This window comes from Dendropsophus ebraccatus, chromosome 10, assembly GCF_027789765.1.
Source record: "Dendropsophus ebraccatus isolate aDenEbr1 chromosome 10, aDenEbr1.pat, whole genome shotgun sequence".
Classification (NCBI taxonomy): domain Eukaryota; kingdom Metazoa; phylum Chordata; class Amphibia; order Anura; family Hylidae; genus Dendropsophus; species Dendropsophus ebraccatus.
In genome coordinates, this window is record NC_091463.1 from 39600436 (window position 1) to 39624844 (window position 24409).

Below are 24409 nucleotides of genomic sequence, written 5' to 3' on the forward strand. Positions count from 1 at the left end.
GTTCTAATAAGTAAATTTAAAATCTTTGGCACTATCTACACCCAGATCTACAATACCACTCAATAACAACAATTTTAATGTATTTCTAAATCCAACCTCCTGTCGCAATCCACAAATCCACATAGTCTAGGTATGTGAATGTTATTAAGTCGGACAAAATGTGCTCACAAAAACTAATGTTTACAGTAGATCATTAGAATATTTGAGTTGCTCCTATTTAAATACTGTACTGCACATTACAAATCTTTGGCACTATCTGACACCAGTTAATTTAAAAAAAATTTTGTTGCTGGAGTACCCTATTAAATGGTCCTTTTTTAATCTAAAAAGATGTCATAATACTAAAGCTTAATACCCTGTGGTACTCTATGCTTCATAGTGGAAATAATACAAACCTGCAACTAGGAACCATATTTAAAATAAAAAATAAGGAAGATCCTGCCTTAAAGCAAACAATATTAATACTACATAAGGTTAGGTTCTCTCCACGATTGGCATGGCAGGATCATTTAGAATAGCTGACCAAACACATGACCTAGATATATGGCACTATAGGCCTATATAGCCATTTATGTCTATTAATGAGTTCCATTAAAAATACAATGGCACGTTATTTTTTTGTTTTTCCTACAGTATTGAAAGGCATAATAAACTGCTAAGTAGCTCTCTTCCAAAAGGGGAAAAGCACTGACCCCTATTGGAGTTATTATTACTTCAATGTTAAGCCTATAAAGGGCTATCTCCAATAGGTATCAGTAAGCAAGCTTTTTTTACCTACATACATGGCTTATAAGCATCTATACACTGGTGTCTACACCAGTCTCCTCAAGGAGAAACATGACTGAGATGTGTAAGGCACGAGTATCCAATTTACACCATACAGACTTTTGACATAAGAATACTTGTTTGGCCTTTATTTGTCTAATGAAAGCCTATGGCCAAGCTGGATATACAGACACTTGATTTTCCTGGCATACTGTATGTGCTGTTCATTCTGTATGTAGTCTGATTCAAGCCAAACATTTATTGCTGACCATTGATACCCCAATCTACAATACCACTCAATAGTTTTCTCATGGCAAACAACAACAATTTAAATGTATTCCAAAATCTAACCTCCTGCCGCAATCCACGTAGTCTAGGTGTGTGTATGTTGTTAAGTCGGCCAAAATGTGCTCACAAAAACTAATGTTCATAGGAGATCAAAAGTATATTTGAGGTGCTAAATGGGGTGTTCTGTATCTAGATGCATGCGATTAAAAGATACCTACTATTCCACGCACGCAGAAGGATACCTTCTCCAAACTCCAGCAGGCACACAGTAGGCTCCTAAAATGGGCAGTGTACAAAATTGCCACAGACTGCATTGCAAGCTCTTGGCAGTTCCGTACACCGCTCACTTTAGGAATGCACTGTGTACCTTCCAGAGTTTGAAGGAGGTATCCTGCTGTGTGAGTGGAATGTTAGGTACCTTTTAAGTCAACAAATTTTGACCTGGTTTGGTGAAAAATCTATTAAGCCTGTCTATTATTTTGATATCTTTCATGTAATAAAGTATTAGAAACAGCTCTCATGGGCTAGTCAGCTGAGTAGAGATGAGCGAATTTACAGTACAACCGAAGCGAATAGCTTAGGGCCCTATTCCACGGGGCGATTATCGTTCAGATTATCGTTAAATTGTTCAAATTTAAACGATAATCGTTCGTTTAAGTAGCAGTTAACGATTAGCGTTAAAAAGATCGTTTAAAGACCTGGACCTATTTTTATCGTTGCTCGTTTGCAAATCATTTGCACTGAATAAGATGTCGTTTGGTCGTTCGCAGTAGTGACAAAAGCAATAGTGACGACAAGATGACTGCAAGAACGATCATAAGTAACGATTATCGTTTCATGTCAATGGGTGAACAATTTCAGGTCTTTTGCAATAGGGGTCGTTTGGATCGTTTATCGTTAACGATTATGCAAACAATAATCGTCCCGTGGAATAGGGCCCTTAGTTAGCTCAGTAATCTGCTTATCAGCCTGCTGCTTTTGAAGTCCATGCTGTTCTGTGACGCTCCACTCCGAGTGCCTGAAAAAGCTGGATCCAGTCCTGGAAAACTTCTCCCAGGATTGGATCCAGCTTTTCCAGACACATGGGTTGGAGCTGCACAGACTTCAAAGACAGCGGGCTGATAAGCAGGTTGCCAAGCTAACTAAACTACTTCACTCATCTCTACAACTGAGCCTATCAGCAACTGATGTGCAATTGTGTAATCAAAACTTGTAGACTAATGATCAGACACAAATATAGTCCATAATAATTCCCACCCATAAACAGTTCTATTTTATTTTTTTGTTAATCAAAAAGAAGTACTGACTAAACAAAATCACTGTTATCTAGTAATTTCCCAATCTATTAAGTCAAAGAAAAAAATGCAGTAAAGGCAATGTGTCTGTAGTAAGGAATACATTTACATTTTCTTTAAATATATCACTGTCACTTTTACCCATATTCCAGGTCCCAATAAACACAGACAGGCTTTGGGGGGCAGTCATTTGGGGCCGGGCCTGGTCACTTTGTTTTATCTATAGGAAAAATAGCATGGGTCAGACGAGCCATCAATGTCGGCTATATATAAAGCACACTTTACTATGGTGCTTACTTGCTGGGACTCTTTCATTTTAGAGATCTTAATACCAGGTGAACTGTGAGTAGCTGAAGTAGGGGAGGAAACAGAAACACCCTCATTGTATACCAGTTTTGCCTGTAAAATAGAGCACAGCAAAGGAACATGGTTTTTTTTCCTAAAACATACCTTAAAACTATTATAATTAAAACTTTGCAAAACGATTAAAATAATCATGATAATTATAAGATAGTAAATAAGTTATCATAACTAAAAATGTAGAATCTAAAGCACATGTGCATCCGGACTGAAATAAGTCTAAGGCTCCGTTCACACGGAGCAAAACTGGCGGAGTTCCACGGCGGAGAATTCCTCCAGCCTCTGTGTCATAATGACAGTCTATGGGAGGCCTGCGCGCCTCCTCTCTCCATGCTGAAGTATGGGTCTATTTTTCAGAGCACAGAGACACGGAGAGAGGAGGCGCGCGAGCCTCCCATAGACTGTCATTATGACATGGAGGCTGGCGGGATTAGATTGATTTCAGTCCTGTTCAATTCCTCACTGAATACTCTTCTATTCCTCAGTGTGAACATACCCTTAGGGTGGATTCACACATAATGTATCCACATCGGATTTTACGCTGCGAGCTTGCAAAAAAATCCACTGCAGATCCCTTTACTGTCACTTTCAGGGTCTGTTCACACGTACAGACTCGCTGCGTAAAACTCGCACAGAACTCGCATCAAACTCGCATGAAAGTAGCTGCGTTTTTTGTGGTGTTGACTTGCCTGTGAAAATCAAAACTCGCGTGTAAAAATCACACCAAACACGCAGCGAGAATACACATACATTGACTTGATAGCATTCAGTATCGCTGTGGATTTATGTGCGAGAAACTCACAGCTAAAAATACACAACGAGTCTGTACGTGTGAACAGACCCTCAATGAGATTACATACTTGCAGCGGAATAGTCATCCCGCTCCAAGTATATAAAAGTCAGTTCCCCTAAACCCCACGGCCTGGTACATACATTACCAGTCTGCTCTCCGGCTTGCTTTGGAGGTCTCCGGCATCTAAATGACCATTCAGGCAAGGCAGCACTTTGATTGGCTGAGCGGGACATCCAGATATAGGGAACCCCGAAGCAAGCCGGAGCGCGGACCGGTAATGTATGACTATTCTGCTGTAATCTCATTGAAGGTGCCAGTGAAGGGATCCACAACGGATTTCGCTTCAAACTCACAGCATAAAATCCGCTGCGGATATGTTGTGTGAACCCACCCAAATACTGAAATAACTAACAGTAATCTTTGAGACTGTGGTCCCAGCTATCTTTAAAGGGGTTATTCACCAATTTCAAGTCAACTGGTTCCAATAAGTGCAAGAGATCTGTAATGTACTTCTATTAAAAAAACCTCAAGTCTTCCAGTACTTATCAGCTGCTGTATGTCCTGCAGGAAGTAGTGTATTCTCACTAGTCTTACACAGTGTTCTCTGCTGCCACCTCTGTCCATGTCAGGAACATGTCCAGAGCAGCAGCAAATCCCCATAGAAAACCTCTCCTGCTCTCTAGGCTGGAAAGAATACACCACTTCCTGCAGGCCGCAAAGCAGCTGATAAGTACTGGAAGTACTTAAGATATTTTAATAGAAGTAAATTACAAATCTCTGGCACTTTCTACCACTAATTGATTTGAAAGAAATTTTTTGTTAGTGAACCAGCTTATTAATGAAAAACAAACAGGTCTGTGACAGCCAGAATTCTTGCTGGTTGCTAGGTGATCAAATACTTATTTAATGCTAAAAAATGCTAATAAATTATTTGAAAATCATACAGTGTAATTTTCGGGATTTTTTTTTATAGATTTGTGGGGAAATTTTTCAAAGGTGTGCCCCTAGCAACCAATCAGATTCCACTTCATTCTTTGCATTCCATTCCTTGAAAAGTAAAAGGTGGAATTTGATTGGTTCCTAGGGGCAACTGGGCCAATTCTACTTTAGACCAGTTTGATAAATCCCTCCCTTCTGCTCTTTATTCTATAGTTTCCCTTTAATTTGATGATTATAGGGGGGTCTATTAAGGCCAGCATTTTGCACACTGGTCTTAAAGTGACACTGCATTATTGCATTCTGACTTCTCTACACAGGTTAAAGGGTAAATTTAGCAGTTTTCATAGCTTATTTTATATCATATGTCATGGTGCTTGTTCCAGTAAAAAGTGATCTTTTATCATCTAAAGATTGTGCTGCCTGGGCGGGGCTTCGCGACACAGCGCCACTTAGCCCCACCCACATCGCAACCGTAGGCCCCACCCCTCTGTGGCATCATTGTGCATAGGCCCCCCTTAAAGGCCCATGGAGCTGGGGGCTTAAAGGTCTAGGCCCCACGCCCTCCAGGTCGACTCATGTCAATAGCCATTGAGGGGCGGGGCCTATGTAGTGGTGATGTCACAGAGGGGGCAGGGCCTACGGTGGTGATGTGGGTGGGGCTTAGTGGCGCTGCGCTGCATAGCCCCACCCAGACAGCACAATCCTCAGATGATAAAAGATCACTTTTAACTGGAACAAGCACCATGACGTATGATATAAAATAAGCTATGAAAACTGCAAAATTTACTCTTTACACCTATGTAGAGGAGTCATAAGGCAAAAAGGGGGTAACAGTGTCACTTTAAGTGTATCTCCCCCCAGTGCAGGTGCACACTAGATTTATATAGAGGCCCACATCTCTAGATACAGTAAGTTCTGGTGTATCTGAGCTTCTTATGCATCCTCACTGATCCAAACTGCTGTAATGTCTGCATGCATACATTATGAGATATACGGTGCTTGTGGAGGCCATGCCCCTTCAGCCCCTTCTTCCTCCCACCCCATTGGTAAGTACAGCACAGATCCAGCAAAAAGTCCCACATTTCTGCTCAAAGATGAATTATGCTTAGACTGCCAAGTCTGTGGTTGGTGTATAAATTAAATAAATTACCCCCTTAGTGGCTCCTAAAAAAAAGTACATATATAAAAAAAAAAAGATTGAGAATAAACTTACTATTACTCTGATGTTTACAACACACCTTGTTTTCTAGAGTAGAAAGTAATTGTAGAACATCTGAAATGTTGCCTATGAGACCATCAAGTATAAAGACCTGAGATGAAAAAGAAGAAACCATGAATGCAAGCACCAAGTATATAATAATGTGTCTTTAATAAAAAAAAAAAATAGGTTATGTAAAGGCACATATCTGTGATAGCAGTCACCAAGGAGCTTTATTCCTGCTAGTATGCCTTGTCACAGTGCTGCAGGAATAGCCTGGCATGGGTGGTCTGTGCTGTGTGTAGTAGGTGCTCAACTGTCTAAAAACCTCTTAGCTCAGCCATTTAACTGCTTAGATGCCACAGTCAGAACAGCCATTTTAATACAGTAACCCACAGAAGCATCTGCAGCAGCAGCATCTTCTCTTATGCACACATATCCAGCCAACATGTCTCTAAATTCATTGGTGCAATGGTATATGAGAAATTTTAGGTAATTTGAACATTTAGAACAGTTACGGACCTGATCCCCCTTAGGAAATAATGCAATTGATGCGTGTCCAAAGACTTGTGCTAGTGTCTTCAGACTCTGACACGTGACTTTAATCTCTCTGAAAATAAAAGAATATAGATTGTAAATAAAGACAATTCTGCTAGAACTATTGGCAATTAGTGTGTGCATATAGTTCTCATGAAAATAACAAATTACACTCACCTGGCTCCCAATCACTGTCAGTATTTCACTGCCTGCAGCAACCAATCCCAGTTCCTCTTTCATTTACCAGAGCTGAGCTGTAATTGGTTTCTGTGGGCAGTTTATACTTGTAATTGTGAGCCTTAAAACTACTGTACCCACAATCTGACCCCTCCCCCCCCCCCCCAAACTGCTTGTAACTTTAGATAGCTGCTTTTAATCCAAGATCTGTCCTGGTGTCCGTTCGGCAGGTGATGCAGTTATTGTCCTAAAAAACAACTTTTAAACTTGCAGTCCTGTGTCAAATTAGCGTAGCCTAGAGTACCCATGCCCTAGGCCTGCACCGCCTCTCTGTCTCTCCTCCCCGCCCTCCTAACCATTATAAATGCCCCTGGGTAGGGTTTTTCCTGTCCTTTACTTGTCTGAACACTGCACAGGTGCCTAATGATCCAACCCATGTGAAGTGTTCACACAGGTGATGAATAGCAGAAATTGTTCTAGGAGAATTGCTAATGATGAAGAGGATGGGGAGGAGGGACTGAGAGGCAGTGCAATCCCAGGGTTACAATATATATTGTGATCCTCCATTGTTTATTTGTTGTATATAGATTGTTTTTAGTTTTCTCGATTAAGAAAGATATACATTTTACATGTGCATTATTTATTGGGTCTCAGTCTTTTCTTTGTTGTTTGCACCTACCAGCATTGTCACAATATTTAGGAGTTACAATGATGTCTCCCTATTTGACTATTAACACATGTACATTTTACATATTACATATTACAAATAATATAAATTATATTATGTAATATTGGTATGTGACTTTGTGCCAGAGTTATATGCACAGTAACTAGATCCATATGATTTAGATATATGGAGAGGTTATAGTGCTCTTCTGTTTTAATACCACCAACCTGTCAAGATATTTGCACACTTTCTCTAATTCTGCCATCAGGGCACATTGGCCCGGATCCTGCCCCTGTGTAGCCTGCTGGCTTTCTTGCAAGGTTGCAGTTCGGTTTCTTCGTGAGCCATCACACTGTGGTAAACCAGATCTTGAATCAGTAAAAATGATGTCTTTGTGGCATAGACATTTGCAAGTATGGTCCCCTAAAAGAAAAAGGTGACAAAATATTTTTCCTAAAGCCACAAATACCATATGATGAAAACATGTAAAAATGAAATCACAGCAAACATAGAACCAGTAATATATTACTTTTATATATCATATTATTATAGTTTTATATGAGTATCAGTACAGTCTAGCTAGCACAACGGTGCAACGCAATGCATATGATGCAGTGTACAGAAAGACTCATATTAAAGAAAATACGGAAGTGGATGTTGCTGTTAAATTTTGCGTTTACAGAACCAGAGTCAGGACAAGGGTGGGCAGGCTTGGCACACACCAAGGGCTCTACCACTTACCAGACCCAGGGACTCTTGGCTACCTGCTGGGGGCAAATACCTACTGGGATGACATAACTACTGGGGGGTAAATATAAAAAGGGAGGACCTACCTACCAAAAGGGATACTATTACCATTTCAGGCACTATGGGAAGGAAAATAATGATGAAAGTGTACAGAGCCTACAGTGTTTGTGCAGATACAAAGTGTGGATAGGAGAAGTTGTCATGACTGTCAGGGCCAGATAGAGAAAAAAAAAGGAATAAGAACGACTATAGTCAGAGAAGACGCGCCCCCCCCCCCCCCCCCCCCCACACACACACACACCTATAAGTCACTGGATGTATGTAATATAATGTATGTGATGTCACTGGATGTATGTAGTATAACGTATGTAATGTCACTGCACGTATGTAATCAAGTAAACAAGAGCTAAGCTGTAGTTACAGGTCACCACTACACAGTGAATAGAGACATTTGCGTCACTGCAAGGCCTTGTTCATTGTGTAGTGCGGGCACCAAACAGCTGATGACCATGGGTGCCAGATGTCAGCACCCAGAAAACTCTTTGCATCGGGTGCCGTTGAAATAAAAAGAGTCTAACACATTTAATGTCAAGTATATGTAGATGGAAATGTATATGTAGATGGAATACTAAATAGATATAAAAATCCTAACCACTTACCAGCTTTAGCCACTCCGTGACAACCAACAGGGTAGAGTAATGCAGTCACCAGTCCATTTCCCTTGCATCTATAGGCAGCAATTAGTTCTCTAAGCCTGGGGAATTTTCTTACCTCAACACCTTGCATAGACTGAACAATAGAAGAATAACAGGTATAACTATGGGGAATGAAGAAAACAAGTCGGCCATCACTAATAACATTAAGAGGGACATATATTAAGTCTAAAAAGGTCTAAAAGGAGAACTATCAGCAGGTAAGATAAATCTAACCTGCTGATAGCGCCTTATAGTTCCAGGGATGTGCAGCAGTAGCCTTTTCTCTCCCTTTCAGTTCTGCAGGAGGACGCTGAAGAGGAGGAAGACCTGGCCTGCCCCCCCCCCCCCTCTGTCAACACCGATGGGAGAAGAGGTCGTGGTCAACAGTTATTAGGTATGAATGCTTTCTTACATGTCAGGGGTAGGAGAGGGTGGCTATGGGGCCAGATAGGTAATTAACATACTTTACAAAGTTATATAACTTTGTAATGTGTATTAAATTAAGCAGTTCCTTTTTGAGAACATTTTTGCACCATTCTACTTAAAGGAGAAGTCCGGACAAAAGTATTTTTTTAATATGTTATTACTTATGGAAACTTAGACAAATTCCTAATTTACATTAATCATGGGAAATGCACATATCGTGCTATTTCCCTTAATTTAGTAGATCAGGGTGGCTTCAGACTCTCTCAAAAACTGCGACGACACGAATCAGGTGTAATTCCTATGGAGTGTCCAGCAGGGGGCGCACTATATGTAGACGTCAATGAACTGTATTGGCTATGGAAGTCTATGTAATGTAATGTGGTGTAATGTACACTATGCTTTACTGATGCAGAAGGTTTATGGAATAATTTGGGGAGCAAGAACACTTGTTCCCCAAATACAGGGCACTGAGCAGGGAGGCGGAGCAGTGCCGATGCATCTAACTACCTCCCCTCGTCCCTCCCTGCTCAGTGCAGTGGGACAGATACACACTACAACTCCTCTCATCATTTGCGCATACTATGAGATGATGGGGGAAGTACCTGCTAGACACTCCATAGGAATTACACCTGATTCATGACGTCATGGTTTTTGAGAGAATTTGAAGTCTCCATGATCTACTTAATTAAGGGAAATAGCACTATATGTGCATTTCCCATAATTAATGTACATTAGGAATTTGTCTAACTTTGCTTAATTAATAAAACATTAAAAAATATGTTTTGGCTGGAGTTGTCCTTTAATGGTTGAATTTTGGTACAGAACTATTCTTTTTACTTTTTTGACAGATTTTTAGTGGCATGGGTCACACCAATTTCCCCTAATACAATCTAATAGAAACGGTCGTTATTAGTTTTTAGGGGGTGGAGTTGAGATTTTGAAATAATCCTGTGCAGAAAAAAAAATATATGCAGAATTTGATCACCAACAAGCATGATAGATTGTGGATGTGAAAAAGTAGGTCATGATGTGTAGCTACATCATTTACCAAAGACATTAACATCATGAAGAGGATTCTTTGTGGCAGCGATCACTTTGGTTGGTAACAGATTACAAACAAATCTATTGAGGTTTTTACACTGAATTGTCAATGATTGTGAAAACTGTTTTTGCATTATGAAAAGCCCCTTAAAATATTTACTAGAACCAAACATTGACTATTTACTAGAACCAAACCCCCGGACCTCATTTTCTAGATAAAATATAAGTATTATTCATTTTTAACACGTGGGAATGAGTTGACACATGCGGTTTGGACATAAACTTTGCTTTAAACAGTAACACCTCTCGTTTCTGTGGCTGTGAAAGGAAACCAAATTCTGAAAAGTATGCAGAATCTAATGTAAGGGGGTGGGGGATGGGGCTTCCACCAGATACACACAGAGATACACAGTTTTCACAGGTTTGGCAGTAGTTTAAAATACATTGAAAGTTTGCATTAGCATTTTTTTTGGTCATATAGTCAAGGATTTATTGCCAGTTCTGTTGATAACATTTAGGTTACTAGATGGAAAGTATTTACCATTATACACTTAGGCCATGTTCGCACATGGCAACAACATCGGCCGTTGTTTGACCCAACCGGGTCAAACAGTTTCGGACTGGGGTACCTTGACCCACCAGGGAAATTGATTCTTGGGGCCCACCCGACATACACAGACATAATCAGCGGCAAACCTTTCACGTTAGTACAGCGACTTTGCATAGAGCTGTGTATGTGAGCAGCAATGCTAGTGCACTGCCAGTCACTTGTACAGTTGTTGCTGATTTATGCAGTTGCGGTAAAACTGGATTATTTATGTAGAAACCTAAATGAAATTCCAAGAATATTGCTGCAAAAACATATTAAAAATGTCATATGTGAACACATACAGTATAACATAGAAGATGAAGGAGAAAATGACCATCTAGTCTACTCTTCTATTACAATCTCCAGGAGAGAAGACCCATGACAGTTTATTCTAGCCTCACCACAAGGTGCTGGGCTAGAATAAGACTTTTAAGGACCTTCATGAATGGCCATTAAAGTGGTCATTAAAGCGTTGAAGGGGTTATCCCGTAAAAAAAAAAAAAAATCAAATCTGATGTCAGAAGTTACAGATCAGTAAATTACTTTACTTGGTGTATTCTCTCCAGTCTGACACAGTGCTCTCTGCTGCCACCTCTGTCCATGTCAGGAACTGTCCAGAGCAGCAGCAAATCCCCATAGAAAACCTCTCCTGCTCTGGACAGTTCCTGACATGGACAGAGGTGGCAGCAGAGAGCACTGTGTCAGACTGGAGAGAATACACCACTTCCTGCAGGACATACAGCGGCTGATAAGTATTGGAAGACTGGAGATTTTTAATTGGAAGTAATTTACAAATTCATATAACTTCCTCACACCAGTTAATTTGAAAAAAATATTTTTCACTGGAATACCCCTTTCATCAGAATATCCCGGCCAGGTGATCTTCATCTCTGTTAAATTGGGATGCAGGCACACCCGTGTTCGCCCGCATGCCAATTCACTGTTGCACACAATGGAGAGTGCGGCCGGAGCCGCTCACTCCATTAATAGCCCTATTTCACGGAACGATTATCGTTCATAGACTCGCTCCAACGACCGCTCGTTAACGAGCACTTAACAATTTTTTTTCAACGAACGATAACACATAATACAAGTGGGAACGTGAACGATATCTGTAGTGTAACGATTTTTTTGCGGTCGTTACATCATTACATGGTCGTTTAAAACGTGGGGAAATGTAGGTAGACATTTCAAGAACGATTGAAAGATTTTTTATTCAACGAATAATAGCGAATTATTGTTGAAAGACCAACGATTTTTTTTCGACATGTTGAAAAAAAATAGTGAACGACTCAACGACGACGCTGTTGTCGTTCGCTCGTTTACAGCTATTTCACAGAACGAATATCGTTAACGAGCGGTCGTTTAAACAATTTTATGAACGATAATCGTTCAAAAAAGTTCAGTGGAATAGGGCCTTAAGTGAACTGACATGTCCTGTGTGGCCTCTATTCAATGAATAGCAGATGCAGAAAACGAAAAGGTCAGTTTTTCATGCGGCCGTATGGAATCCCGGCTGCAGCATATACTATGTGTATACGCTCCGGCCGGGATTCCATTCATTCAAATACAACGTATGTTTAGCATAAATCACGGCCTTTGTTGCAAATTGCAACAACGGCCATGGTTTATGCTAAACATACGTTGTGTGAACATGGCCTAAAGACTGTAAATACTGACAATCAATGGCTGCAGCAGGACATTGCCGTGATTGGCTGAGCAGGTTGTCAGCGAGTTAGGACTGGGAGAAGCAGACCGGAGTGCACCAGAGGAAAAGGAGCGGTAAGCATGGTGTCTTAGGCTTTGCTCACACACAGTATTTTTGCTCAGTATTTTGCAACCAAAACCAGGAGTGGATTGAAAACACAGAAAGGCTATGTTCTCACACTGCTGAAATTTAGTGGATGGCCGTTATGTCATAACTAACGGCCGATGATTTAAAATAATGTCAATTATTTACCATCAAATGACGGCCATCAACTAAATTTCAACAGTGTGTAAACATAGGCTTTGTTTCCAATCCACTCCTGGTTTTGGTTTTAAAAATACTAAGCAAATATACTGTGTGTGAACATAGCCTTAGGTCATGTTCACATTTAGTAAAACACCAGCCGCTCTGTGACCCGGCTGGATCACAGAACGGCAGGTGTTAATGATGATCATCACGGCTGGTACTGCAATACCGGCCAGATGATCTTCACTTCTAATGAATCCCCTCTGCACACAATGGAGTGTGTGGCCAGAGCCGGAACCGCATGCTCCATTGTGAGCATTGACAGGTTCTTTGCGGCCGATATTCATTGAATAGTGGCCACAGAAAACTGACATGTCAGTTTCCTTCAGCACCGCTAGTGATCCCGGACGGCCGTGATTCCTTAGGCCTCATGCACACTGTCAGTAATTTTTTCGGGTCCGGAAACCACCCGCTAAAAATTACGGGTTGGACATCCGTATTGCATCCATAAGCACGTTAGTCTGATGATGCCTGCAATCACCACCGAGCACAGAAGCGTCCCCGGTTGCCATGGTGATCAAAGGAGGCACGCAGGGACACTTCTGTACTCGGTCTTTACAGGCATCTTCAGACCCCTCTGCGGCTTCATCATCAGACCCCTCCTGCGATCACCATGGCAACCGGGGAAACTTCCATGCGCGGTCGGGATCAGACCCCTCTGCGGCATCATCAGACCCCTCTGCGGCATCATCAGACCCCTCTGCGGCATCATCAGATCCCTCTGCGGCATCATCAGACCCCTCCTGCGGCATCATCAGACCCCTCCTGCGGTATCATCAGACCCCTCCTGCAGCATCATCAGACCCCTCCTGCAGCATCATCAGACCCCTCCTGCGGCATCATCAGACCCCTCCTGCGGCATCATCAGACCCCTCCTGCGGCATCATCAGACCCCTCCTGCGGCATCATCAGACCCCTCCTGCGGCATCATCAGACCCCTCCTGCGGTAATGATGCAATCTCCTATGCAATCCTCCTGTGCCTCCTCTCTCTCTCTTTGCCATTCCTTCAGTGCTCTTAATTGATTCATTGATACTTTTCCTAACCATATTGTAAACACCAATTTATTGAGGTAATTGGTAATTGTACGTTTGTCATTCATTACCAATTAGCACAATAAATTGGTGTTTACTATGTGGTTAGGAAAAGCATGAATGAATCAATTAAGAGACTGTGAGCAGTTAAGGAATGGCCTGCTAAATGCGGCACAATATTAAGTTATGCAATGTTCCGAGCAGGCACCCTTCTGTATGGTCTTCACCTTGTGGAGTACTACAGATCCCAGCTCTCTGATATACCATCACAAACACTGCCTCAATAACCCTCATTCGTCTACTGATTCTGCTACAATCGGCACACGATGTGCAGCAACAGAGATCCGGAGAACTATAGATCCCAGCACTTCTATATACTGCTGTGCAAATAGGAGCATGAGTTATCCATATTTTTTACGGAAATACGGATGCCAAACATGTTGCAATCCGTAGACAATTGATTTCAATGAGAGGATCCGTCAAAAAAACAGGGTCCGCACTAGGACATGTCCTTTTTTTTTCAGGATTGATTTTCATCCATTTCTGCTACTGATAGGTTGAATAGCCCAATAGACATCAATGTGCACTAACTCGGATCTGTAAATTACAGGATGTGTGAATAAGGCCAGAGGACAGCACTACGTAAGTTTCATATTTATCACGGCTGTTGTTGCAAATCAGAAACAACGGCCGTGTATAATGTGAAAGTTACGTAGTATGAACATAGCCTTAGGGTGTGTTCACATATACAGGATCTGCAGCAGATTTGAAGTTGCTGATTTGCTTCATTGTGTGAACTGACAGGGTTTCCCACGGCCACAATTCACTGAATTGCGGCCGCAGAAGACTGACATGTTCTTTGCGGCGCCGTATGGGATCCCGGCCGGAGCGTATACCATGTGTATACGCTCCGGCCGGGATCCCATAGCAGTAAAAGCAGTGTTCCACACCGTACAGAGTACAGACGTTGTTGCCGATGGCAACAACGGCAGTACTTTTACGTAATGTGAACATAGCCTTAAGGTGTAATCTGCCATTGTATACATGTACTAGGAAAAGGCAGAGATCACCATAAGGCGCACATGGCATATTACTGCAGAACAGATTTGTGCCAGTAGCTAAACTTGCTGCTCACCATGGGATACAAGCCCAACACTGTCAGTCACTTTAGTGGTAGTTTATACACCTTGACGCCATCTGCAACCCTTTCAACGGAACCATAAGACTCGGTACAATCATTGCGCAGGAGAGACAGCACCAAAGTGACTTTATTCACTCCCTCTTGTGCGACTAAAATCAAAACATCACACTAGAGGGTTTGACTTAAGCCACAAGATTTTTTACTACTTCGGTGCTGTCTCTAATGCTGTTTTTTTTTTAACTGTGTCCGGACGGGGTGCATTATCCTACCTGTGTCTACTGTGGCAGCTGCTGCCGCTTATATATTTATTTTTTGAGTCGGTGCAATAATTGAGAAGTTTGCACTCTGGAGGTCCCAGTTTTGCAGGAGATCTGTGAGGCTTAGGGGATGATCGGCTGATTCAGGATTCTCACAACAAAGATGATAGGAGTTGTAGTAGAAGTAACAGTAAGACTTTAATCAATGGATGAGGCGTTTTGAGGGGAACCCTCTTCGTCCGATCTATTGAGGGTTTTCTACAAAACATGTCATCCATTGATTAAATTCTTACTGTTACGTCTACTACAACTCCTATCATCTTTGATGTGAGAATCCTGAATCAGCCGATCAGCCCCTAAGCCTCACAGATCTCCGGCACAACTGGGACCTCTAGAGTGCAAACTTCTTCTCATCACATACACACAAAATGACATACTGCAGAGATACACAAACATGCAGACACAACACACCTTACATATATACATACATGTCATCATGCTAACACACACAAATAGACAAAAGACAGACACACAAACAGATACACAGATACAAAAGCATGCAGATTACATATATACAGTAAAATATCTCTAGAACTACATTACGTAATATACACTATATACATGATAGATGCATACACACACACACACACACAGGCACATTACATAGACACAAACATGCAAACACAAATGACAATGATACAAACACAGATTACACACACACACACACACACACACATATATATATATATATATATATATATATATATATAACACTCACATGCATACACAGATGACACAGATGTACAAACACACACAGATGACTAGGATAGACAAATATACAGTTACCAAACTCACATGTTAAGCAGGGCAGGAAGCTCCATGAAGTCCTCTGGTCTCCATCTTCACTTCCTCTTCTCCCAGCCAGACCCGGCAGCCTGCAGCCCCTCCCCCTTCTGTTCTGCACCGACTGCATACATAGGAGCAGGAGAGAACAGCCGTCACTGGGGAGGGGGATGGAGGGGCTCTGCAGCTGCTGCTGCTTCTCTCTCTGCATGTTCCTGATGACAGGCAGAAAGAGAGCAGTGCCGGGAGCTGGGCCACACTGACTGAGTGCAGGGGTGCCATGATTAGCTCACCGGGCCCTGATGCCGATCTTTACTCCCCACAGCAGTGTGGGAGCCAGCAGGGGGCCCCTTGAGCTCCCCATACTAAACAGGAGGCCCCTCCCTGGCTCAGGGGCAGGGCCCAGCAAGAGGGAGGAGGGGGCAGGGCCCAACAGGGAATCCCCCGGCTTCCCGGTGGCCCAGTCCAAGCCTGGGGTTAACAACGGCCGATGTCTGAGATGTTCACCCAGCTGATACTCTAGTATTGGTCAGATAAACATCACTTTATTTGAATAGAAATGCGGCCACATTTGGGTGTACCCACACTCCAATTAGCCATAGACCACAATGTACTCTACACCATACCCCAAACTTTTTGCACGGCCAAAAAGGGACACGTAGTTCAATCTAGGAGAATTTTACAGACATTTCTATATTTTTCAATTGAAGGATGCAATCACACATACAGGATCTGCTGCAGATTGAGGCATTTAGTTACATTGATATCTGCAAATCTGCACTAGACCTTTTATGTGTGATGCATCCTTAGGTCCTATTCACACATCAGTAACCCTGTCTGTAATTGGGGACCGCAATCAGCAACAACGGCCGTTGTTTATTGTGAAGGTAAATGCACTTAGAATTAGTTGTTTTTGAAATATGTAACATTTTATGTATGTGAATCTAATGATGATGATATTAGAGTAAAAGGATTAGTGAAAACTGCACATTAAGGCTTGACACAACGTGAACAACCGGCCGCTCCGTGACCCCGGTACTTAAGATGATCTTTCCGGCCGCAGAGCACAGAGCCGGCATCAGAGCTTCCCATAGCGCACAATAAAGCGAGCAGCCGGAGCAGCTAGCTTCATTGTGTGAACTGACAGGGTTCATTGAATTGCGGCCGCAGAAAACTGACATGTCAGTTATTTGCGGCCGCACACGGGATCCTGGCCGGAGCGTATACGACGTGTATACTCTCTGGACGGGATCCCACTGAAAATAAGGCATTGTTCCACCCCGCAAAAAGTACGGCCGTTGTTGCTAATGTCAACAACGGCCCTACTTTTACGTAGTGTGAACATAGCCTTAAATGGACGTTTTAGGACCCTACTGGGCTGCCTCTAACCCTGATACAAGATGAGATATTGGTGAGATATCAACTCTGGGATATTTTTTTTTTTAAATTGGTCACTAGGCAGTAGTCCCTATGTCGCATGCAGGAGCATGAAACGATAAGTGTGCGTACTCCATAGGGGCTCTGTGACATGATATAGTGCAGCTATTATTGTAGGTAGTGTGAATGTGACAATGAAGCTAGCAATTGGAAACCTGTGGCTGGCAAAAATGAAGCACTGTAGCATGTATTGGGTGTTGGTCAGCCTGGGGCATGTAGCTGGAAATGGGAGCACTGTAACCAGCAAGGGTGGCTCTGTGGGCCTCAGTGGGCTCACTGGATGACAGTTTTTTGCCAATCACTGTATGGTTGCTCGCTCTGTCACTAACCAACTGTAGTTGGTGCCTGTAGAGCCACTATCACACACATATAAGTCTTTACAATCATTTAACTGCTTTGGATCTTTTTGGCTCAAAGCGAATGTACCATTAGTAAATTCGCTTTAAATTTCGCACATGGATAGAATAGCGCCGGGGCGGGAAGCCGCTGCCACGGTCCTTTCTTTGAACCGCCCGTTCCCGTGTATGGCGCCATTCTATTCCTGAGCACTGGTCATTTTGGCTATGCTCCTCTCACCTGGTGCTTTGTACTTAGCTCTATCAGAGTACATATACAAACGGATACATTCAATTGCCCAGATTTATCAAAAAACACATTTTTTTTAAATCTCAGGTAGGTTAATAAATCTGGGCCATTATATTCCATATTTAAATTAGATATCTTTTCTGTGCACAAACCTGAACTGAGAGCAATCCATTCTCATCCGGTAAGATGCGATATGTGTGCACCTGCTGGAGGTACCTAGAGGTAAACAAGTAAGTACAGTTGTTAAGAAAAACTGATAAATTAGAAAAGTCACCAAACTTTGGCCTAACAACTGATTCAATGGGAACCTATATACTTTTTTCATGTTATCTTCCTACTCCTTATACATCTTATACTACGCCTAAGACACTTTCAGGCTCTGTTCAAGCACAGCAAAAAAAAAAAAAGAGGTAAAATACAGCTGTAATTTTGAGACAAAAATATGGCCGTATTTTCAATATAATAATGAGTTCCATTGAAGTCAATTGGAAACTGGACGCCAGTTCACAGATCCTATAGAACAAAGAGCGTAAATGATTAAGACTAGAGATGAGCAAATTTACAGTAATGAAGAAAAGCGCTTTGTTATCTCTGCAATCAGCAGCCTGCCGCTCATCAGCCTGCTGCCATTTAACTATCTGTCGCTCTATGCCATTCCTCCCTGGGTGCTGGGAAAAGCTGGATCCGCATCTGTGAACTGTCACTGTCAACCTTAAATAAAGAACATGAAAATGCTGGCTCACACAGCAATGCTGGCGGTATGTGTGCACTGCTTGTGTGAACTGGAACCTGACAGCACAGATATATGCATGTTTATGCTGTCAGTTTCCACAAACGATACAAGGATTGTTCATGTGGCCCGACCTGTTAATTATGCTGTGTAAAGGCAATGTAAACGAATACGTGCAGATTGCCCAATGTAAAAGGACCTTAGACTCCATTAGCAGGGAACACAAATTATTAGGCTATGTGCACACAAAGAACACTTCCATATTTTGCATCTAATAGTGTTCTACATTCAGAATATGTTCACACAACATTATTTTATGCGAAAATACAGACATATTTTGATAATTAAGGGCATAATTAATGATCATATTCATATTTTACAGCTGTATTTTCACTAGCTGGGGATTTTATGCCAAGCCAGACATTGGCTTGGCATAAAATCCCCAGTCAATGTACAATGTACTAAGGCTCCTTGACTGAGCGAGACTTGAATTGAAGGGACATCTCTTTGCTCAAGAGGTGTGAGAGCTATTTTGCATATCCTTTCTTCCCAGAATTCTCAGTGGAGAAGCAATGGTCTGTAAGTCTCCACACGTCTTTAGGACAGACTCTATCCCTTTGACCCATGTCGATAGACCTCTCACCAGCCAGCCAACACCTTGTTCTGCACCAAAGAGGGGCAAAAACACAGAAACAGCTGTCTGCAAATGGGAAATCTTTTCTTTTGGAGAGATTGTTTGGCTTGGCATAAAATCCCTAGTCAATGTACTAAGGCTCCTTGACTGAGCGAGACTTGACTTGAAGGGACATCTCTTTGCTCAAGAGTTGTGAGACGTATTTTGCATATCCTTTCTTCCCAGTATGAAAAGCATAAATATAACTTACATTCTTCTACCCATGAATACCCCAACCATTTTCATAGGATCATTCGCACAAGATGGTTTCAGCCTTGTCAGTTTTGCAAGTGATGAATATTTATATGTGATCTGTGATCTAAACCAAATAGATTTGTGGTGTGTTCTCCAAGAAGAAGTTGTCCTAAGTCGGGTTGTACTTTGCTGAACTTCAAGGACCATTATATTGTATCGAGACTCTGGACCTCTGACTTTTTGGTGATTTAGTTCAACCCTGATTTACCTAAATATACAGTATATGCATTCCCCTTGTTAGAACACAGAGAAGAAATATAAAACCAAGTTCATCACAATGTAAATGACCACTCACATAATGCATATAGCGAATGCCCCACTGACGGATTCACTCTGACGCACAAGAAAAGCTCCATCACGTCCATCTCGCATCAGGAGCTGTTCTGCATATGTTTGGCTTACTTCTGCATGGTACCAACATTCACACATGCTCTTTATGTGCTTTATGTGTTCTAAAAATGTATAAAACAGGTTAAAAAAATATTACAAAAATCTTCATAATAACAAAAAAATTAAAATTTAAGCTTGTAAGTTCCTTTAGCTTGTACTTTCATCTTCCTTTTGAAACAGTTATTATATATTCATATGTTTATTTTTTGCACATTCTAGATAATCATTTGGGTGTTTTTGCTGAGTTAAGTATATTATGTACAACTGCAAGTCTTTTGGCATTGTGAACCCAAATCCAGGCCTATCGTTGGATTTAAAGGGGTATTCCAAGAAAAACTAACTTGTCCCCCATCCACAGGATAGATGACAAGATAGAGATTGTTGGAGGCCCAACCTCCATACTCCCTGGAAATCTCCATATGGGCCCGCGGCTCCTTTGGTTTGAATAGAGCCGCGAGTACGACAAGCCCCTCAATCTATTCTCTATGGAGCCGTCGGAGACAGCTGAGTACAGCACCTGTACTGTGCCGCCTAGGTGGCAAGCATCCTATATAAATGACCCACTGCCCCAGAAGATACATAATTACAGGTTATATAGATAGAATACATACCCTAGAAGAGACATAATCACACATATACCACTTATTAAGGCTATGTAGCGTCCAGAGGGGGCCAAGGGGACGACAAAACCAGGTGGTCCTTAGATTCACAGGCAGGGGCAGAGTAGGGCCTAGTGCCTAAACCACCAGACACATCCCTGGTGGTTTGTTATTTCTCATGCAACAGGTACGGCTGTGAAATTGCATCCATACATACTAGACTGTTATGCTACAGGATTGTTTTAAATTTATACTAAATAAAAGTTTTCTCTTATTGGCCTGCCAACTACGCTTGTCATTATTTTACATTACTTGTAAGTATGCTATAGATATGAATAACAATTTCATTAAAACATATTACCAAATGTCCTGTTTTTTTTTTTGTTTTTTTTTTTAAATGTCCCTCAGAGCACAGGTATGAAATAAGGCTGAGTTTACACCACAGCTGGAGGCTCTGTCCTTGGATTTATCCATAATACTGAACAAATAACAACAATGCCCACTGCACTATTTTGTCAGGTGAAATGGCGTCCACCATGCCAGAAACCATTATGGACATAATGGACACCATTACAGTTAGTAGGGTCAGTCAACCACCAATTGTGTTCTGCATGCCACAGATCCACCAGTGCCATTTTTTTCACTGTTCTGCTCCAATGGCAGAACAGACCAATGGCTGTGTGAACCCAGCCTAAAGAATAAGAGTAGACTGCATCCATGATTAGAATTAGAGATGAGAAAATTATATAGTCCCTTATATATAGTTATAATTATTTAGTCCCCATGTGCACTTCCCCAGTAGTATATAGCCCACCTGTGCACTTTCCTCAGTAGTATATAGCCCCCTTTGCGCTCTCCCCCTGTAGTATATAGCCCCCCTGTGCGCTCCCCCTAGTAGTATATAGCCCCCCTGTTGCTCCCTCAGTAGTATATAGTCCCCCTGTGCACTCTCCCCCAGTAAAGTCCTCCTGTGCACTCTCCCCCTGTAGTATATACCCCCCTGTGCGCTCTCCCCCAGTAATATATAGCCCCCCTGTGCACTCTTCCCCAGTAGTATATAGCCCCCTGTGTGCTTTCCCCAGTAGTATATAGCCCCCCTGTGCACTCCCCCCTAGTAGTATATAGCCCCCCTGTTGCTCCCCCAGTAGTATATAGTCCCCCTGTGCACTCTCCCCCAGTATAGTCCTCCTGTGCACTCTCCCCCTGTAGTATATACCCCCCTGTGCGCTCTCCCCCAGTAGTATATAGCCCCCCTGTGCACTCTTCCGCAGTTGTTTATAGCCCCCCTGTGTGCTTTCCCCAGTAGTATATAGCCCCCCTGTGCGCTCCCCCCTAGTAGTATATAGCCCCCCTGTTGCTCCCCCAGTAGTATATAGTCCCCCTGTGCACTCTCCCCCAGCATAGTCCTCCTGTGCACTCTCTCCCTGTAGTATATACCCCCCTGTGCACTCTCCCCCGTAGTATATAGCCCCCCTGTGCACTCTTCCCCAGTAGTATATAGCCCCCTGTGTGCTTTCCCCAGTAGTATATAGCCCCCCTGTGTGCTCTTCTCCTTTAGTATATAGCCCCCCTGTGCACTTCCCCTAGTAGTATATAGCCCCCCTGTTGCTCCCCCAGTAGTATATAGCCCCCCTGTGCGCTCTCCCCCAGTAGTTATAGTCCTCCTGTGTACTCTGCCCTGTACTATATAGCCCTCCTGTGCACTCTCCTCCTCCTATATAGCATATAGCCTACCATTGCGCTCTCCTCCTCCCATAGAGCCCCCCTGTGCACTCTCCTATTCCCATCTAGCATATAACATAAAAAAACAAACACTTATACTCACCTGGGTCCAGGCATCTCCTCTTCTCTTCACTCTTCACAAGAGGCCCCTCTCCCCTGTCCTGGCGTCTGTGCTCCAGTGACGTCACTCGAGCGTCGAAACCACAGGTAGAGTGCGGCCTCTTGTGACCGCTGCGGCCACAAGAGTGACTGTCAGGGAGGGAGCCAATATCTCCCTCTCTGTCAGTGTTACCGCACGGTAATTATAAGCGCTCGTTACAATCGCTCATAGGTATTGTGCATGGAGGTCCGGAGCTGCAGCCGGGGTCCGGACAGCTGGCCTCCGTGGTTTGGGTTCGCACCACGGTCCGCCAGTTGAGGACCTTTGTTTTAGCCCCATCCAAAATAGTTTTATTTTCGGGCACAATTGGTCTTGAAAACACTAAATGAGTAACCCAACAATTTTATTCTCTATTTCCAAGATCTTCCCAAAATTAATAAATTTTTATTTCTGAATAAAAAGGTTGCTCTTACACTCATGGCCATATAACAAAGATTATGGACATTCTGTGTACATAGATTACAATGGATACGGCACCCCCCTGGATGATCCCTGGGTATTAGAATGTAACAGTGTGATCCTGTGGACTTGTGTAGGGTCACCAACCTTCCATAAACCTAAAGAACATATGTCTGTGATTTTGTTGATACTGTTGGGAGTTCAGAATATTATTGCGATTGTTATTATTGTTATCGTATATCTTACACATATGTGTGGTGTTTGTGATTCTGTATGATTATTTATTTTGTCTGTAAAACACATTGGCTGCATATGATTTCTGAATGAGAAGAAAAATCAGGTTGGTAACCCTGAAGTTGTGTCACACACCTCTGTCTAATACAACCCAATGGTCTTAGCTCAGGGTCCGAGTTTCCAGTTGAAGTAAAGAATAGGGTGATAGGCTATTAGCCCAACACCTAGAGCTAATCCTTATTCTTGCGCCAAAAAAAAAAAAAAAAAATCCTCTATTTTTTTGCAGACGTCTATTTACCACTAGTTACAAGTGAAACTTTGGTGAATAAAGTGTAAAAAGCTTCAATTAAATCTATATAATATAACTATATCATATACTATAACTATATACTATAACCCTATAACCATAGTGCCCTCTTCTGCCCTGCCTAAAGTGATAAAACCATAAGTCCACTAGTTCTGACCAGTCAGGGTCAAGGGAATTGACCACTCAGTAAGCAACTGCTGTATGTTCTCATTTCCATAGCTATAAGAACTCTGCACATTTATTATTACATGGGTCACACAATAGTTTTTCGCTTAGTTTATGTTAGGAAAATGTTGGCACGCTGCCTGCTTGTATGAGAATCCCCAGTCCGGCAGAAAGATAATGTTTACTGTAGACTTAGGTCAGTTTACTGTATGTGGTCTTATATTGTATAACCCCACTGGATGAATACATTACTCAGGATAAAAGATTATAAACATACGTCTCCTGTTAAGTGGTGCCTTTTTTGTTTATTACTGGTTATTTTGTTTATTATTAATATTTAAAATATTATTACAAGTTTATTATTATCATTATTATTATTGTTGTTGTTGTTGTTGTGCTTGATCTTATTGTTCAATTCTTTATACCCATTTTGAAGTAGTAATACAGTGTGCGGATGCAAAGGGGTTTAGGGACGTTAATACCATTATCTGATTATCCTCTTCAATAGTGTTGGCTTTTTAACCTGAAATTGCATAAAATCCTATCCTTACTATACTGTTTATGTGTTTTTTGCAGGCAATGCCTTTTATCTTTTATTTCTCCCAATTCCTGTTTTAGAGGGACAATGCTTAATTCTGTATTGAATATGCAATCTCTTTTGCTTGTTACATGTCCCTCTTTAGTGTATCTTCCCTTAACACTTTTTGAGGCAAAAATACAGGTGTATTTTAATAATTATGGCCGTATATAATGATCATAATCATTATTTATGAACAGAATTATTAAAATACAGATGGATTTTTTTGCCTAAAAATACAATATGTAAACTTACCTTCACTGGGTTCACACACAGTATATTTCAGGCAGTATTTGGTCCTCATGTCAGGTCCTCATAGCAACCAAAACCAGGAGTGGATTGAAAACACAGAAAGGCTCTGTACACACAAT

General features: G+C 42.0%; 1 protein-coding gene across 1 annotated transcript in view; it reads right to left on the reverse strand.

The window, feature by feature from the left end:
• The window catches only part of LOC138802931 (phosphatidylinositol 3,4,5-trisphosphate 5-phosphatase 2A-like), a 37622-nt gene extending 17708 nt beyond the window's left edge, over nt 1–19914 (reverse strand). Inside the window, exons 1-8 of the mRNA XM_069986697.1 lie at nt 19781–19914; nt 17980–18043; nt 8426–8555; nt 7247–7442; nt 6161–6248; nt 5679–5750; nt 2646–2747; nt 2490–2568 (exon numbers count right to left, since the gene is read on the reverse strand). Of these exons, the coding sequence (XP_069842798.1) occupies nt 2490–2568; nt 2646–2747; nt 5679–5750; nt 6161–6248; nt 7247–7442; nt 8426–8555; nt 17980–18043; nt 19781–19914 (865 nt within the window). The remainder of the gene's footprint in view (nt 1–2489; nt 2569–2645; nt 2748–5678; nt 5751–6160; nt 6249–7246; nt 7443–8425; nt 8556–17979; nt 18044–19780) is intronic.
• Between the last annotated feature and the right edge of the window lie 4495 nt (nt 19915–24409).